At 44.9% G+C, this 16,274-nt stretch overlaps 1 protein-coding gene across 1 annotated transcript in view; it reads right to left on the minus strand.

Moving 5' to 3' along the window:
* The window catches only part of cubn (cubilin (intrinsic factor-cobalamin receptor)), a 457,745-nt gene that overhangs the window by 293,236 nt on the left and 148,235 nt on the right, over nucleotides 1-16,274 (minus strand). The window contains exons 20-22 of the mRNA XM_070880231.1: nucleotides 15,719-15,900; nucleotides 4,469-4,625; nucleotides 1,626-1,804 (exon numbers count right to left, since the gene is read on the minus strand). Of these exons, the coding sequence (XP_070736332.1) occupies nucleotides 1,626-1,804; nucleotides 4,469-4,625; nucleotides 15,719-15,900 (518 nt within the window). The remainder of the gene's footprint in view (nucleotides 1-1,625; nucleotides 1,805-4,468; nucleotides 4,626-15,718; nucleotides 15,901-16,274) is intronic.

Consider the following 16,274-nt stretch of genomic DNA (forward strand, 5'->3'; position numbering starts at 1 on the left):
GAACTCCTCAGCATCGACTGCTGCTTATGCTGAAGGCTATTGAGCTGTTTGAAGCAAAGTTTCAGGTAGATGCACACAGAATGCAGGCTGTACGCCCGCTTTATCTTGCGCAGAACTTTCGTGCCTTATTCCTGGGCAGAAGATCTCTAAAGGTCGGAATTTTGCGCGAGAACTCATCGCACGGGCAAGACCTGTCAAGTTTCAGCTGGACAGGTTGGAAAAGCTGGCTTTCAGCGCATGCACATTGTGCACTGAAAACCGGCTTTTCCAATGCCTTCCTGGGTCTGTAGAAACTTCGTACGGACCCGGGACATCGAAATTTCAGGGCCAATGTTTCTGTTGAAAAACAGTCAACATAGTAATGTCACCATTTCCAGCTTCCAAATGACGTCTGTTGTTATCCATCAATAAATATAAACTAGAACAGGATTAAGAATTCTTAGGATCCTGGTCCAAGAACATTTGGGGTGCTATTGCACCCCCTGGCACAACACCCCTCTCTTCCCCCTCCTCCCTGATCCATTAAAACACAAATGTGTAGCAAACTGCATGAAAAATTGGGCCCACAGAATTTTTAAGGACTGCATTAATAACTCGTAAACTGCAATGGCAAGTGACAATATTTTTAAATGTTCGAATATTTTGATCCAGCACTTTTTCTGAATTTTAGTGAGTTTTACCGGGAGTCCCATATTCGCACAGGGGTCCCATATTTGACTGGGGGTGGAGGTGCTTGACACATGTTTTAATCTGCCCCTGACATACACAGAAAATAATTTTGATTAATTTTAGTATTTATTAAGGCAATTATCCTAAAGTTATAATGCTCAACTCACACACCTGATATTCCTCTTTCCGCTACTTTGGTGGAGACAATAACCCACTTACTGTAAACGATTAATGCCCCTGCTAAAACGATAGAAAGAGGAATTTCAGACAAATGCATTAGACATTTGTTTGCTAGTATCCTGCAGTCACTTTTAGAAATGTTAATTCGAGGGAGTGGGGTGTTACCCAGTGCCAGGCATTGCACACCCACCTGTAAACAAGTGCCCTTTCGTCAGTTCTGACGAAGGGTCATCGACCTGAAACGTTAACTCTGTTTCTCTCCACCGATGCTGCCTGCCCCGCTGAGATTTCCAGCATTTTCTGTTTTTATTTCAAATTCCAGCATCCGCAGTATTTTGCTTTAGCCCTCTACACTGCCTCAATAATGTCCCAACCTCAAAGTGTCATATTTCTACTTCCCTCTCAATCTTGTGGCCTGCCTACGATAGCTGGAGTATTTATGACTAAGTAACCCAGTGACACACCAACAAAGATATCATACCCTCTCCATGAGGTGAATGAATGACTCAGAGACTTATGAATCATAAGAATAATGGCCAGTTTATGTTGTGATTTGATAAAACTTTATGATGATTATGGTGATTATTTGGGGTCAAAAAGCTAAGTTAAATCAAGGTTTTCTTCAACAAAATTGTCTTTTAGGAAGCAAATTATAATAAAATAGAATAAATAGATTAATGGACTTTCTCGTCTATGAACTGTGATCTTACAATATTTTTGAGGATGTTTGTAACTTCACTTCAAGCCAAGGAGTGGTCTGTAACTCTAACACTTACCTTTAGCCAAACTAAGTTGTTAAAGTTCAGACTGAAGGCAGTGAAGGTGTAGTTTATTGTGTTCCCGGCTGTAGCCTGTATAGTCCAGTGACAGTCTTGGTTAGAGGGATAAGGCTGTGGAAAGCTTGTACTTTCCAAGACCCCCTGGCTATGATTTGAAATGATCACTCCCTGGCAAACTGCAAATGAAGCAACATGTTAGCTGGTTGAAAATTTTGAAAGTTAAACACACAACTTGTCAGGAAAATCTAGTACACAAATAAACACAGCAAGAACAAACAATGTCATACTGAAAGAGCCACTGAGGTAACAAAGTTTTCACAAATGCTGATGGAGTGAAATTTTAATTAGGTCGCTTCCATTTTCACATCAATTTGTCTCACGCCCTCAGCTGGATTAAGGCTTGTGTCAATCACTCTTCCGTAATGAGATGTTGTTAATATGATGAGTAGAACTGAATAGTTCATTTTCCATCCAAATTCCACTGCTTTGTGCTGTTGACAGTCTAGTTTTATTTTAAGCAGTGATATTCAACAGTGCTCCAAAATCAAAACAAAAAACAGGTCCCCCCTGCAAACCGCTGATCATTCTACAAGTAATCAAGTTAAATGGCAAATAAAAGCTAAGTATTTCAGGAAATCATTAATCAGTTTGAAAGCATTATTTTTAATTATTAAGGGTAATTGGTACTGTTCCTGTCCATGGCATTAAAGTAAAAAATAATAACTAAAAAGCATGTGATATACGTAGTATTCAGAAATTCATTCAAATAGATGTTTCAAATTATATTTTAATTTCCAACAGAATAAAAATAATAGGAACTCGGATAAATTCTAGGAGAGACCTATAAAGTTGATGGGGCCGAAATTGTCTCCCGACTGAAAGGGGGCGCACTCACTGTTTTTTAGTGTCACGTGGTTTTGTGCCTTTTATTCAACCACCAGTGTCCGGGCAGTGAAGTCGAGCGTTTGAGGGTGAGAAGTGGTGTTGATGCGGAGCGGACGTCGGGAGCTGTCATCAGCGCCACGCTGATGATGTCAGCATGACGCAGACGTGCTGTGTTGTGCTGAGGCGTCACTACGTCCCTCCCATTCAGCTAAAGGGGAGGGCCGCTGCGAACTCTGCAGTGAGCTTAGTTGGGCCCACTGAGCCACCAGCCCGGTACACAAGAGGGGTGCTGGGCTGCTTGTTGGCGGCCTGGCTGAACCTGTGGCCGCCATTGTTGGGCTGACCTCGGAGTCGGCCGACAAGTAAAATAAAATGGTGGCCGCGGCAGTGCGCCCTCCCCTTTAAGGGCAGACGTGCTGCCCAGCCTCAGGCAGCTCCCCACAGGGGAAAGCTATCAGTTGCACCGACCAGCAATGGCGCCGCTCCCGCGGGGCAATTTCCCATGCAGATCAGAAAGGGGGTCGCTGCCAGTCGGTAAGGGATCGACAACATGGGCGGAGCGGAGACATTTTCCACCGGGAAAAACCACGAGGGAAATTTGTGAAATGTCGGCGACTCCGTGCCGACTAGGCAGTGATTGCTTACCGAGCCGCCTCTTTGGAGTGGTCACAGCTCTTAAAGAAAGGGGCAATTTCAGCCCCGATTGCTCCATGACCATTTTGCAGGCATAAAAGGAGTGCCTAAGGAGGGCAATGGTGTTAGAGGGGGAATAGGTGTCAAGAAGAGGGGAATGTTGTTTGGAGAGAGGGGGAACCCCAGAGGGCTGTGGATGTTCAGTCGGAGTATATTCAAGACTAAGGTCAATAGATTTTTGGACACTAAGGGAATCAAGGGATATGGGGATAGGGTGGGAAAGTGGAGTTGATGCAGAAGTTTAGCCATGATCTTATTGCATGGTGGAGCAGGCTTGAGGGGCTGTATGGCCTACTCCTGCTCCTATTTCTTATGTTCTTAAGTTCATGGCTGACCATTGGTTAGGCACCTCCATAGGCGTCTAGCGCGGTGCTCGAATTATTAAAAAACCTCATTAAAATATTTCAATAAGGGTCTTATTCTTGTTGTAGGACCCTTTTTGTGAAACTAGGCTGCCCCAGTGACTGAGCTTATCATATGGCGAGTCAATCAGCAACTTATGGTATTAACAGGCAGGAAGGACCCTTCAGGGCTCATCCACTATATACGGGTTAGGTGGTGGTTTTTTTCAGGCTGTTGTTTAACTTCTAGGCATTTATTCTGTCTTCTACAACTAAGTTCTGACTTCTGCTAAGAAGATTTTACTTTTGCTGTACTTCTTTTGTCTACCTTCAAAACAGTCATGGGTGGTAGGTCTGTATTCGGGACTGGAGGACGAGAGGGAGCAGCCAAGGTGCCAGGAGAGAGCAGGAGCAGCTAGGAGAAGAGGGAGGAGGAATGCACTGTACAGGAAGCCATACCTACAGCAGGTCTTCAGAGCGCACTTCTGCACTCAATCACCCACTCCCTGACATATCTATCCAATTATCTCTTATATTTTTGCGCGTATCTGTCTCGACTACCTCCCTGGGCAGTTCATTCCATGTTCACCACTCTCTATGTTGAAGTAGTTAAATCTAAAATGATATTATTGACATCTCTCTCGATCTGCCAAAGAATCACTAATGGATCCACCGCTATCGGCACTTCAGAGCGTGTGCCCATCACTCACAACTCCCTCACAAACATCAGCCCAGTGTTATCCATCCTGAGGAAAATGACATAATGAGCCAAAGAGGAGTGCACTGGGTGATGCTTAAAATACAAGAGCGTAGGAATAGCTAGTATTGGAACATGAGAAGGAAAACGTTACTGACATACTATAACCAAAGGGTGAAACAGGGCCATTTTAGACCAGTTTTGCCGTGGATTGATTTACTTACTGTGTGTATATTTAGCAAAAAATCCTCCTGCTGTTACTGAGCTGTCAGTTCGGAGTTTTATGTACATATTATTTCTGGAAGAGAGGATGGGTGCTGGCATCTGATTGCCACATAACCTGGCCAGGAGCTGAGAATTGATGTTGTTTCCATTGTAAACCTAGAAGAGAAACATAAGGTGATATGATCAAAGTACTTAACTTACATTACCTTTATTACCAGTCTTAGGCACAGCACTCGTACCCGTAGATCACGTAAATTCTGTGATTTCAACTCTCTTTTCCAGAATGGATTATGCCATCATGCATTATCTGACTTTATATTATAAGCTCATATTTTGTCTCCCAATATAATATAAATGTATTGCATAATGTGTGCCACCTGTGTGTTCAGATCTTTAAGTATCTGGATTATCTATCGCCCGAGTTATATCGAGAATCCATACCGACAGTAACATTAAGTACAATAATGACACCATTGTGCCCACAATAAGTTATCTTTGCAGTGATGAATAGCCTTGTAGAATTTCCATTGCAGTTTTTCCCAGTGAGAATTGATTGACAAGAAATAATGAATTCACAGCGATGTATGCATTGCATAAAGATGATTCATAGGCACAAAGGAAGATGGTTGTGGATGTTGGAGGCCAATCATCTCAGGCCATGACATCACTGCCAGAGTTTCTCTGGGCAGTGTCCTGGGCCTAGCTAACTTCAGCTGCTTCATTCGATTACTTTCTCTCCATCATTAAGTCAGAAGTGGGGCTGTTTACTGATGATTGCACAGTGTTTAGCCACATTCACAATTTCTCAGATAATGAAGCAGTCCATGCCCGCATTCAACAAGACATGGATTTGGGCTGATAGTGGCAAGTAACATTTGCGACACACAAGTATTAGACAATGACCAAGACCAACAAGAGAGACCCTAACTGTTACGTATGTAATAACTCGACAGACTGAATACTGTAAACTAACACAGGTACAAACCTGGCTCTGCTTTATTCGGGCCCAAAGTGATTACATTACATGATGGCTTGCCTTTTATACCTGGGCCGCACACACGTGTGTACAGCCCAATGACCTTCTACAGTGGCGCCACCTGGTGGCTAGTAACCCCAATCATACATACATGACAATATCCCCCTTTAAGATATTGGTAACAGTCTTTTTACAAATTGAGACGGTCCGGGGCTTTCCACTCCCGAGTTGATGGTCTCAGTTCAACTCCAGCCTTGGTTGAGCGTTGAGTCTGTTATGACTGGGGCTGGATAGCCGATCTGATGGGAGTGGCAATGAGCGAGGGTTCTGAGTCTGTTATGACTGGGAGCTGGGTAGCCAATCTGATGAGAGTGGCAATGACCATGTCAGGGATTGAAAGTCCTGATTCACTGATGACAGCGGAGTCCTCTGATGACTGAGGGTAGGTTGTTTGGTCACTGATTCCTCAGACTGTTCCGGTTCATCCGTGTGCAGCAGCTTTATCTGATCAACATGTTTCCTGCATGTTTTCCCATTCTTGAGCTTGACGATAAACACTCTGTTACCCTCCTTGGCCATAACAGTACTGGCGATCCACTTGGGAACTTGACCATAATTTTATACATACACAGGATCGTTAATGGAAATGTCGCGTGACACAGCAGTGTGATCATGATACCACTGCTGACTTTTACGTTTGTATTCAACATGATCGTTCAAGTCAGGGTGGACAAGAGAGAGCCTGGTCTTGAGACCCCTCTTCATCAATAGTTCAGCAGCGGGGACCCCGGTAAGCATGTGGGGTCTTGTCCTGTAACTAAGCAATATGCATGACAAACGAGTCTGCAGTGAACCTTGAGTTGCATGTTTCATACACTGCTTGACCATGAGGTGCGGGTTTGAATGGTGCTGACCTCACATGTTTGATGCCATTGAGTTTCATGAACTCTTGAAACTCCAGACGAGTGAAGCAAGGTCCTTTGTCTCTTACAACGATGTCGGGCAGACCATGAGTGGCAAATATGACACGAAGGCTCTCAGTGGTAGCTGTGGATGTACTGGATGACATGATTATACACTCTATCCACTTGGAATATGCATCCACCACAACTAAAAACATCTTTCCCAGGAAGGGACCTGCAAAGTCGATGTGGATCCTGGACCATGGTTTGAACGGCCACGACCACAGACTCAGCGGCGATTCCGCTGGTGCTTTACTTAGCTGCATGCAAGTGTTGCACTGATGCACACATGATTCCAGATCAGAGTCAATTCCAGGCCACCATACATGAGACCTGGCAATGGCTTTCACCATGACAATACCGGGATGAGTGCTATGTAGATCATGTACAAATTTCTCTCTGCCTTTCTTGGGCATAACAACACGATTACCCCACGGTAAAACAATTTGACTGAATGGACAGTTCGTCTTTGCGACGGTTGTAAGATTTGGTCTCATCACCCATTTGCTTGGGTATGGCAAACCAATCACCACTGATAATATCGGGTCCTGGTTGGTACAGGTCTTAACTTGTTGAGCCGTGATATGGGTTCCTTCACTTTCAAAAGCACCCATGACTCACAGTAGGTCTGCAGGTTGTGGCGTCTCCCCCTCCAGTGTGGGCAACAGCAGACGGCTCAGTGCATCAGCACAATCCTCGGTATCAGGTCTATGGCGAATGACATAATCATAGGCAGACAATGTCAGCGCCCACCTCTGGATGCGGGACGATGCATTGGTATCGATACCTTTGTTTTCCAAAAACAATGATATGAGTGGCTTGTGATCTGTTTTAAGTTCAAAGCGAAGACCAAACAGTTACTGATGCATCTTTTTAACCCCATACACATAGGCTAATGCTTCTTTTTCTACCATGCTGTAGGCTCTTTCTGCCTTCGACAAACTTTGCATATGTAACAGGTTGTAGTTTACCCGACTCATTAGCTTGTTGGAGCACGCAACCAACTCCATATGACGAAGCATCATAGGCCAATACTAGACGCTTACATGGATCATAATGTACCAGCAGCTTGTTAGAGCAAAGCAGATTGCCAGCTTTCTTAAAAGCTATGTCTTGAGATGCACCCCAAACCCAGTTGTCACCTTTTCTTAGCAGTATGTGCAGTGGCTCTAACGAAGTGCTCAATCTAGGTAGGAAATTACCGAAGTAGTTGAGAAGACCAAGGAACGAACGCAGCTCCATCACATTCTAAGGCTTGGGTGCATTTTTGATGGCCTTGGTTTTCGAGTCCGTAGGCCTGATGCTGTCAGCAGCAATTTTCCTCCCCAGGAATTCAATTTCCGGTGCCGTGAAGATGCAGTTTGAACGTTTCAGTCTGAGTCTCACTTTGTCCAGACGATATAAAACCTCTTCCAGGTCGTTCAGATGTTCAGCGGTGTCACGACCTGTGACCAGGATCACATCTTGGAACATGACGGTTCTAGAGACGGACTTCAGTAGACTCTCCATGTTCCTCTGAAATATGGCTGCAGCTGAGCGAATTCCGAAAGGACATCTGTTGTAGATAAACAGTCCTTTATGAGTATTGATGCACGTAAGTTTCTTCAATGTCTCGACCAGTTCCTGTGTCATGTAGGCCAATGTCAGATCCAGTTTAGTGAACGACTTCCCCCCCGGCTAGCGTTGCAAACAGGACATTAGCCTTCGGTAACGGGTATTGATCCTGTTTCGAAACTCAGTTGATCGTAACCTTGTAGACTCCACAAATCCTGACAGTGCCATCATTGTTCAACACAGGAACAATGGGGCTGGCCCATTCGTTAAATTCGACTGGAGATATGACCCCTTCCTGCTGGAGTCTGCCCAGTTCGATTTCGACCTTCTCCCTCATCTAGTACGGAACTGCCCGAGCTTTATGATGGACGGGTCTTGCATCCAAGTCCACGTGGATCTGCACCTTGGCTCTCGTGAAATTGCCGATGCTTGGTTCAAACAGCGACGGGAACTTGCTCAGCACTTGAGCAAATGGAGTATCACCCTCTGATGACAATGCTTTGATATCGTTCCAATTCCATTTGATTTTTTTCGAGCCAATTCCTGCCGTACAGCGTTAGACCATTGCCTGGAACAATCCATAACGGTAAATCATGAACTGCACCATCATACAACACCTTGACTACTGCACTGCCAATCACCGTTATGAGTTCTTTAGTGTACGTACGCAACTTGGCATTGACTGGACTCAGCTTGGGCCTCACAGCCTTAGTGTCCCACAGCTTGTCGAATGTTCTCTGGCTCATTATTGATTGACTTGCACCTGTGTCCAATTCCATCGGTACCGGCACACCGTTAAGTTTCACATTAATCATTATCAGTTGGCTCTTTGTTAGGAACGAATACAGTCCATACACTTCCTCCTCTGGTATCTCGGATTGCATATCCGGATCTGCACTATACTGGTCATCATCCTCCATGTGGTGTGTCGCAGCACGCTTGCTCAGTTGTGGACACATGCGCTGGAGACGCCCCAGTCTCGAACAGCCTTTACAAATGTACTATTTAAACCAACACTGATGAGACCGATGATTGCCCCCACAATGCCAACATGGTGAAATCGGATTCATGCCCGTTGGCGGACTTTGGGCAGCACAGGTTTCGCATATGCATTCGAGTAGGCCCTGCCATATGCAGCTCTGCCAAACGACGATACAATCTTGTTTGCAGTACTTGCCGAGTTCCGATTTTTCGATGATATCTGTTTTAAGTTTTTGTCTGTCGTTATACAAGCCTGGGCAATCGTGATGGCCTTGCTCAAATCCAGAGTCTCCGCCACCAGTAGCTTATGCAGGATCACCTCGTGGTTGATGCCGATTACAAAGAAGGCCCACAGCATGTTTCCCAACGCGTTTTCGAACTTACACGGTCCAGCTAGACATCTTAGGTTGTCAACTAATTCCGTCGGCAATGAGGACCTACTCCTGCACCTATTTTCTATGTTTCTATAAAGGGGTACTGAGGGAATGATCAGCCATGATCTTATCGAATGGTGGTGCAGACTCGAAGGGCCGAATGGCCTACTCCTGCACCTATTTTCGATGTTTCTATGACATATCCTGGCCCTCAGAACGAATGTGCTTGTAGAATCGATATCGTGAGATGATGATACCTTCTTCTGGTTTGAGATGGTCACATACCAGAGCACACAATTCCTCATAGTCTTTGTCCGTTGGATTTGCAGGTGAGAGAAGATTCTTTGAGTCCATAGATTTTTGGACCGCAAACCATGAGGAAGACCGCTCTGTGCCTAACTGCGTCAGTGGGTTCCTCCATTTTGTTGGCCACGAAGTACTGGTCCAGGTGAGCTGCAAAATCTGCCCAGTCCTCTCCCTTCACGAATCTCTCCAGAATTCTAATTGTGCTCATTTTTGCATGCAAAGGTTCTTAAGTTGCCTCATTGCCAAATGTACGTATGTAATAACTCGATAGACTGAATACTTTAAACTAACACAGGTCCGAACATTGCTCTGCTTTATTCAGGCCAAAAGTGATTACATTACATGATGGCTTGCCTTTTATACCTGGGCTGCACACAGGTGCGTACAGCCCAATGGCCTCTGACAATGGCTAGTAACCCCAAGCATACATATATGACACTAACCACCTTCCCTTGGCATTCAATGTCATCACCGAGTCCCCTACCATCAACATCCTGGGCGCCACTATTGACCAGAAGCTCAACTGGAACAGCCACTTAAATGCCATGGCTATGAACAGGTCAGAGGCTGGGTATTCTGTGGCAAGTGGCTCACCTTCTAAATCCCGAAAGCCTCTCCACCAGCTGCAACAACACTCAAGAAGCTCAACACCATCCAGGACAAAGTAGTCTGCTTGATCAGCATGTCATCAATTAGCCTAAAGATCCACTCCCTCCACTATCAGTGTACCATGACTGAAGTGTGTACTTTCCACAGGATGCACTGCAGTAACTCACCAAGGCTTCTCAACATAACCTCCCAAACCCGCGACGTCTACCATCTAGAAGGACAAGGGCAGTAGGTATATGGGAACACCATAACCTCCAAGTTCCCCTCCAAGTCACACATCATCCTGACCAGGACATATCTTCATTGTCACTGGATCAAAATCCCTTAAACTCCCTACCCAACAGCATTGTGGGAGTGCCTTCATCACACGGCTGCAGTGATTCGAGAACTAGAGCCTCCACCACCTTTTATGGGGAGTTAGGGATGGTCAATAAATGCCGGATTTGCCAGCAACGCCTGCATCCAGAGAATACATTTTTTAAATTCCAGGTCATCAGAGAGCTCGTGCTATTATGCAGCATTGTGCTGGCACTTTCAGTGACAGTAATAGTCAGCTGTGGCCAGTAACTTGATTTCATCTCCTTGTAGAATTCTTCTTTTGTATGGTAGTAGCAAAGCAAATCAAATGTCAGTATCGAAGTTGGATATCCAGGCCAAAGCTTCCGGTGCAACAGCATGGATATCTTGTAGCCTGCCAGCAAATTTCCTCTCAGGGCAGTGCTCAATGACATGCTCTAGGGTCTGATTAGGAGCCCCACAGTCACATGATGGGGATACTTTAATCTTCCATCTATGGAGAAGATGACAGCATCTACTATGACCAGTTCTGAGGCGGATGATGATTGTCCACTGCTGGCGAGGAAGGCTTGATCCTTCAGGTTGTACTGTGGGGTCCTCTATAAGCAATCCATTCCATATGTCGCAGTTTTTCCAAGCATTTCACCATCGGTCATCAAGGCTAAGGGGAGATCACTAAAGGGTTTCGGCGACAGTCCAAAATTGCTTTCTAGATTTGAGATGGGTTGGTGGTACGTTGTTCAAGTCGGCTTGGTGTAGCGGTTGTATTTCTGGAGACTGTATGTTCGCGGCATAGGTGTGGTGGTACGATGTTTGCAAGCACAGGCAACCAAGGTGTTGGTGTCAATAAAAGCATTCCAGTGATAATTTTCAGAGGAGAATTCAGCTGGACATCAACGGATTTGACATGCGGACTTGATAGCCATGCCGGAGAGCAGTACTCCACTGTAGAGGCCACTAGGGCAAGTGCTGCCATACAGATAGTTTAAGTGTCTGCTCCCCATGTGGATCTGGCGAGTTTCTGGATCAAGTTGACCCTACTCTTTAGATTCTTCCCAAGGTTCTGGAGATGTTGACTCCTAAATAGGAGGGTTTTTTGGCCTGGTTTACCTCTGCGTCGCATAAGGAGACTTTCAAAGCTTGGTTTGCTTGATGAGTGTTAAGGTGGATAGTCGAGGTGATGATCTTTTGCGGGTTTGGCCGGAGTCGCCATCGGCAGAAGTAGGCCTCCATCCTCTGTAAATCACTGGTCAGGGTCTCTTCGGTGATGGACACATTCGTGTTTCCTTGTTGGACGGGAGAAAGCGAGGCTCTCTACCAGGGGTATTTGTTGAACAAGAACCCAGCCACAGCCATCGCAGTGTTGGAGTCCTTGAGAGACATAAGAGGTGGAGGAGCCTTGTGGAGAAGTCTAACTTCACTCACTCCAGCAGGAAAGCATGGACCCTCTTCCATGGATTTATTAGAATGGTGCCATGGTGTAACATGCACGACATCCTACCTTCCATCCACCTTGTGCAGTAGCCATCGCCTCTACTTCAGCAGCCAGGTGCCTGCCTGAAAAGTTTTGACTGTTCCTTTGCCTTCAATTTTGCCTGTCAGTTATTAATCCCCTCACTTGGGAAAGAGTGTTAATGGGTTGAGGTATCTATTCAGCCTTGCAAAGATCGTGACAATTTTTGTCGCCCTTTTCTGGTATTCCCTTGCCACCATTACTTTAAATTTCATTTATGTGCAATTTTGCATTCCCACCATCAGCATGTTTTCTCACAGGTCCAAATTTGCACATGGAGCTACACATAATTATGATAATGAGATGAATTCTGAAAATCAGATGCAAATATTATACTTCCATTCATGTCTGTGCAAAACCTATTTCTAACCATTCAGCCATAAATTGCACCCATAATCAGAAAATCAGATATCCTTTTCACTTATATCGAATTGCATCCACTGGGAGTAAATGACTTATTCATTTATATTGTGTAATGGAAGCTCTTTTCATTCCCCATTAACTTTCTGGAATTCTGCACAATTACAGAATATGCAAAAGTAAATCACAATTAAATTGAGTAGTTAGCAGAAGCACTACTTTCTGCTGCCAAATAAGTCAATTTGAATAGCATTTTGAAATGCAAGAGGTACAGGGAGACCTGTTACACCAATGTTTAGGACACATATTAACAGTTAAATTTCAAACATTACGAGGCCTTTCCAATTTAAAATTCAGAAGGTGGGTTTAACTTTAATTTCTAAAAAAACTATCAATGCTTCACATCTTCTGTCTAGCCTAGATTGGGCATTAAAATCCCTTGAGAAGAGATTAATGTGCAAAGTTAAAGCACATGGGATTGGGGGTAGTGTGCTGACGTGGATTGAGAACTGGTTGGCAGACAGAAAGCAAAGAGTAGGAGTAAATGAGTACTTTTCAGAATGGCAGGCAGTGACTAGTGGGCGACCGCAAGGTTCTGTGCTGGGGCCCCAGCTGTTTACATTGTACATTAATGATTTAGACGAGGGGATTAAATGTAGTATCTCCAAATTTGCGGATGACACTAAGTTGGGTGGCAGTGTGAGCTGCGAGGGGGATGCTATGAAACAGGAAATTAGGGGTGCATGCAATAAAGGTGCAGCAGTTATCATGGGTGACTTTAATATGCATATAGATTGGGCTAACCAAACTGGAAGCAATATGGTGGAGGGAGATTTCCTGGAGTGCATAAGGGATGGTTTTCTAGACCAATATGTCGAGGAACCAACTAGGGGGGAGGCCATCTTAGACTGGGTGTTGTGTAATGAGAGAGGATTAATTAGCAATCTCGTTGTGCGAGGCCCCTTGGGGAAGAGTGACCATAATATGGTGGAATTCTACATTAAGATGGAGAATGAAACAGTTAATTCAGAGACCATGGTCCAGAACTTAAAGAAGGGTAACTTTGAAGGTATGAGGCGTGAATTGGCTAGGATAGATTGGCGAATGATACTTAAGGGCTTGACAGTGGATGGGCAATGGCAGACATTTAGAGACCGCATGGATGAACTAAAACAATTGTACATCCCTGTCTGGCGTAAAAATAAAAAAGGGAAGGTGGCTCAACCGTGGCTATCAAGGGAAATCAGGGATAGTATTAAAGTCAAGGAAGTGTTATACAAATTGGTCAGAAATAGAAGTGAACCTGGGGACTAGGAGAAATTTAGAACTCAGCAGAGGAGGACAAAGGGTTTGATTAGGGCAGGGAAAATAGAGTACGAGAGGAAGCTTGCAGGGAACATTAAGACGGACTGCAAAAGTTTCCACAGATATGTAAAGAGAAAAAGGTTAGTAAAGACAAACGTAGGTCCCCTGCAGTCAGAATCAGGGGATGTCATAACGGGGAACAAAGAAATGGCAGATCAATTGAACAAGTACTTTGGTTCGGTATTCACTAAGGAGGACGCAAACAACCTTCCGGATATAAAAGGGGTCAGAGGGTCTAGTAAGAAGGAGGAACTGAGGGAAATCCTTATTAGTCAGGAAATTGTGTTGGGGAAATTGATGGGATTGAAGGCCGATAAATCCCCAGGGCCTGATGGACTGCATCCCAGAGTACTTAAGGAGGTGGCCTTGGAAATAGCGGATGCCTTGACAGTCATTTTCCAACATTCCATAGACTCTGGATCAGTTCCTATAGAGTGGAGTGTAGCCAATGTAACCCCATTTTTTAAAAATGGAGGGAGAGAGAAAACAGGGAATTATAGACCGGTCAGCCTGACATCAGTAGTGGATAAAATGATGGAATCAATTATTAAGGATGTCATAGCAGCGCATTTGGAAAGAGGTGACATGATAGGTCCAAGTCAGCATGGATTTGTGAAAGGGAAATCATGCTTGACAAATCTTCTGGAATTTTTTGAGGATGTTTCCAATAGAGTGGACAAGGGAGAACCAGTTGATGTGGTATATTTGGACTTTCAGAAGGCTTTCGACAAGGTCCCACACAAGAGATTAATGTGCAAAGTTAAAGCACATGGGATTGGGGGTAGTGTGCTGACATGGATTGAGAACTGGTTGTCAGGCAGGAAGCAAAGAGTAGGAGTAAATGGATACTTTTCAGAATGGCAGGCAGTGACTAGTGGGGTACCGCAAGATTCTGTGCTGGGGCCCCAGCTGTTTACACTGTACATTAATGATTTGGACGAGGGGATTAAATGTAGTATCTCCAAATTTGCGGATGACACTAAGTTGGGTGGCAGTGTGAGCTGCGAGGAGGATGCTATGAGGCTGCAGAGTGACTTGTATAGGTTAGGTGAGTGGCCAAATGCATGGCAGATGAAGTATAATGTGGATAAATGTGAGGTTATCCACTTTGGTGGTAAAAACAGAGAGACAGACTATTATCTGAATGGTGACAGATTAGGAAAAGTAGAGGTGCAACGAGACCTGGGTGTCATGGTACGTCAGTCATTGAAGGTTGGCATGCAGGTACAGCAGGCGGTTAAGAAAGCAAATGGCATGTTGGCCTTCATAGCGAGGGGATTTGAGTACAGGGGCAGGGAGGTATTGCTACAGTTGTACAGGGCCTTGGTGAGGCCACACCTGGAGTATTGAGTACAGTTTTGGTCTCCTAACTTGAGGAAGGACATTCTTGCTATTGAGGAAGTGCAGCGAAGGTTCACCAGACTGATTCCCGGGATGGCGGGACTGACCTATCAAGAAAGACTGGATTAACTGGGCTTGTATTCACTGGAGTTCAGAAGAATGAGAGGGGATCTCATAGAAACGTTTAAAATTCTGACGGATTTAGACAGGTTAGATGCAGGAAGAATGTTCCCAATGTTGGGGACTCCAGAACCAGGGGTCACAGTCTAAGGATAAGGGGTAAGCCATTTAGGACCGAGATGAGGCGAAACTTCTTCACCCAGAGAGTGGTGAACCTGTGGAATTCTCTACCACAGAAATTTGTTGAAGCCAATTCACTAAATATATTCAAAAATGAGTTAGATGTAGTCCTTACTACTAGGGGGATCAAGGGGTATGGCGAGAAAGCAGGAATGGGGTACTGAAGTTGCATGTTCAGCTATGAACTCATTGAATGGCGGTGCAGGCTAGAAGGGCCGAATGGCCTACTCCTGCACCTATTTTCTATGTTTCTATGTTTCTAAAACATATCATAGCTTTTAAATATCCAACTTAAGTAAAAATATACATACAGCTAGATAATCATAACTGCATCCAGTGCTGGAATCCAAGTGGAATTGTTCAAACTGCAGCCCAATTATACTGCCTGCACTAGTTTGAATCAGCCAGTAGCATTCTGCATTGTGTGAATATGGCATTGGATAGTTGGGTGAGGTAAAACTACCTGTTGATGTTGTGAGAGTTGCACCACAACCTGAAGAAAATGGAAAGATTTTATTCCATTGAGAAAAACAAGTGGTTATTTTAATCCATCATTTTAGACCAAAGACATTAACCGTGATAGTAACAGAGAGTGGCATATTGTACTAAGCTAAAGATTACGAGCTGGATTTTAAGGTGGAGGGCAATTTGGGGATGGGGGGGGAAGGGGGCTCCGAGGTGGTAGGGAAACCCAAAAGGCCGGGTTTCCCGCAGGCCCTGCTGACTTTAATGACAGGGCCTGATTTGCATGCGAGACCTCAGTTACCCGCCTGCAGCCAGCCAGATTGAGAGGTTGGCTGGCTGCAATGGGTAAGCCTGCGGCACTAGGCCACACAGAGGGAGGGATCGCGTGGGGGCCACGGACTG

The sequence above is a fragment of the Pristiophorus japonicus genome, chromosome 5, assembly GCF_044704955.1.
Source record: "Pristiophorus japonicus isolate sPriJap1 chromosome 5, sPriJap1.hap1, whole genome shotgun sequence".
Classification (NCBI taxonomy): domain Eukaryota; kingdom Metazoa; phylum Chordata; class Chondrichthyes; family Pristiophoridae; genus Pristiophorus; species Pristiophorus japonicus.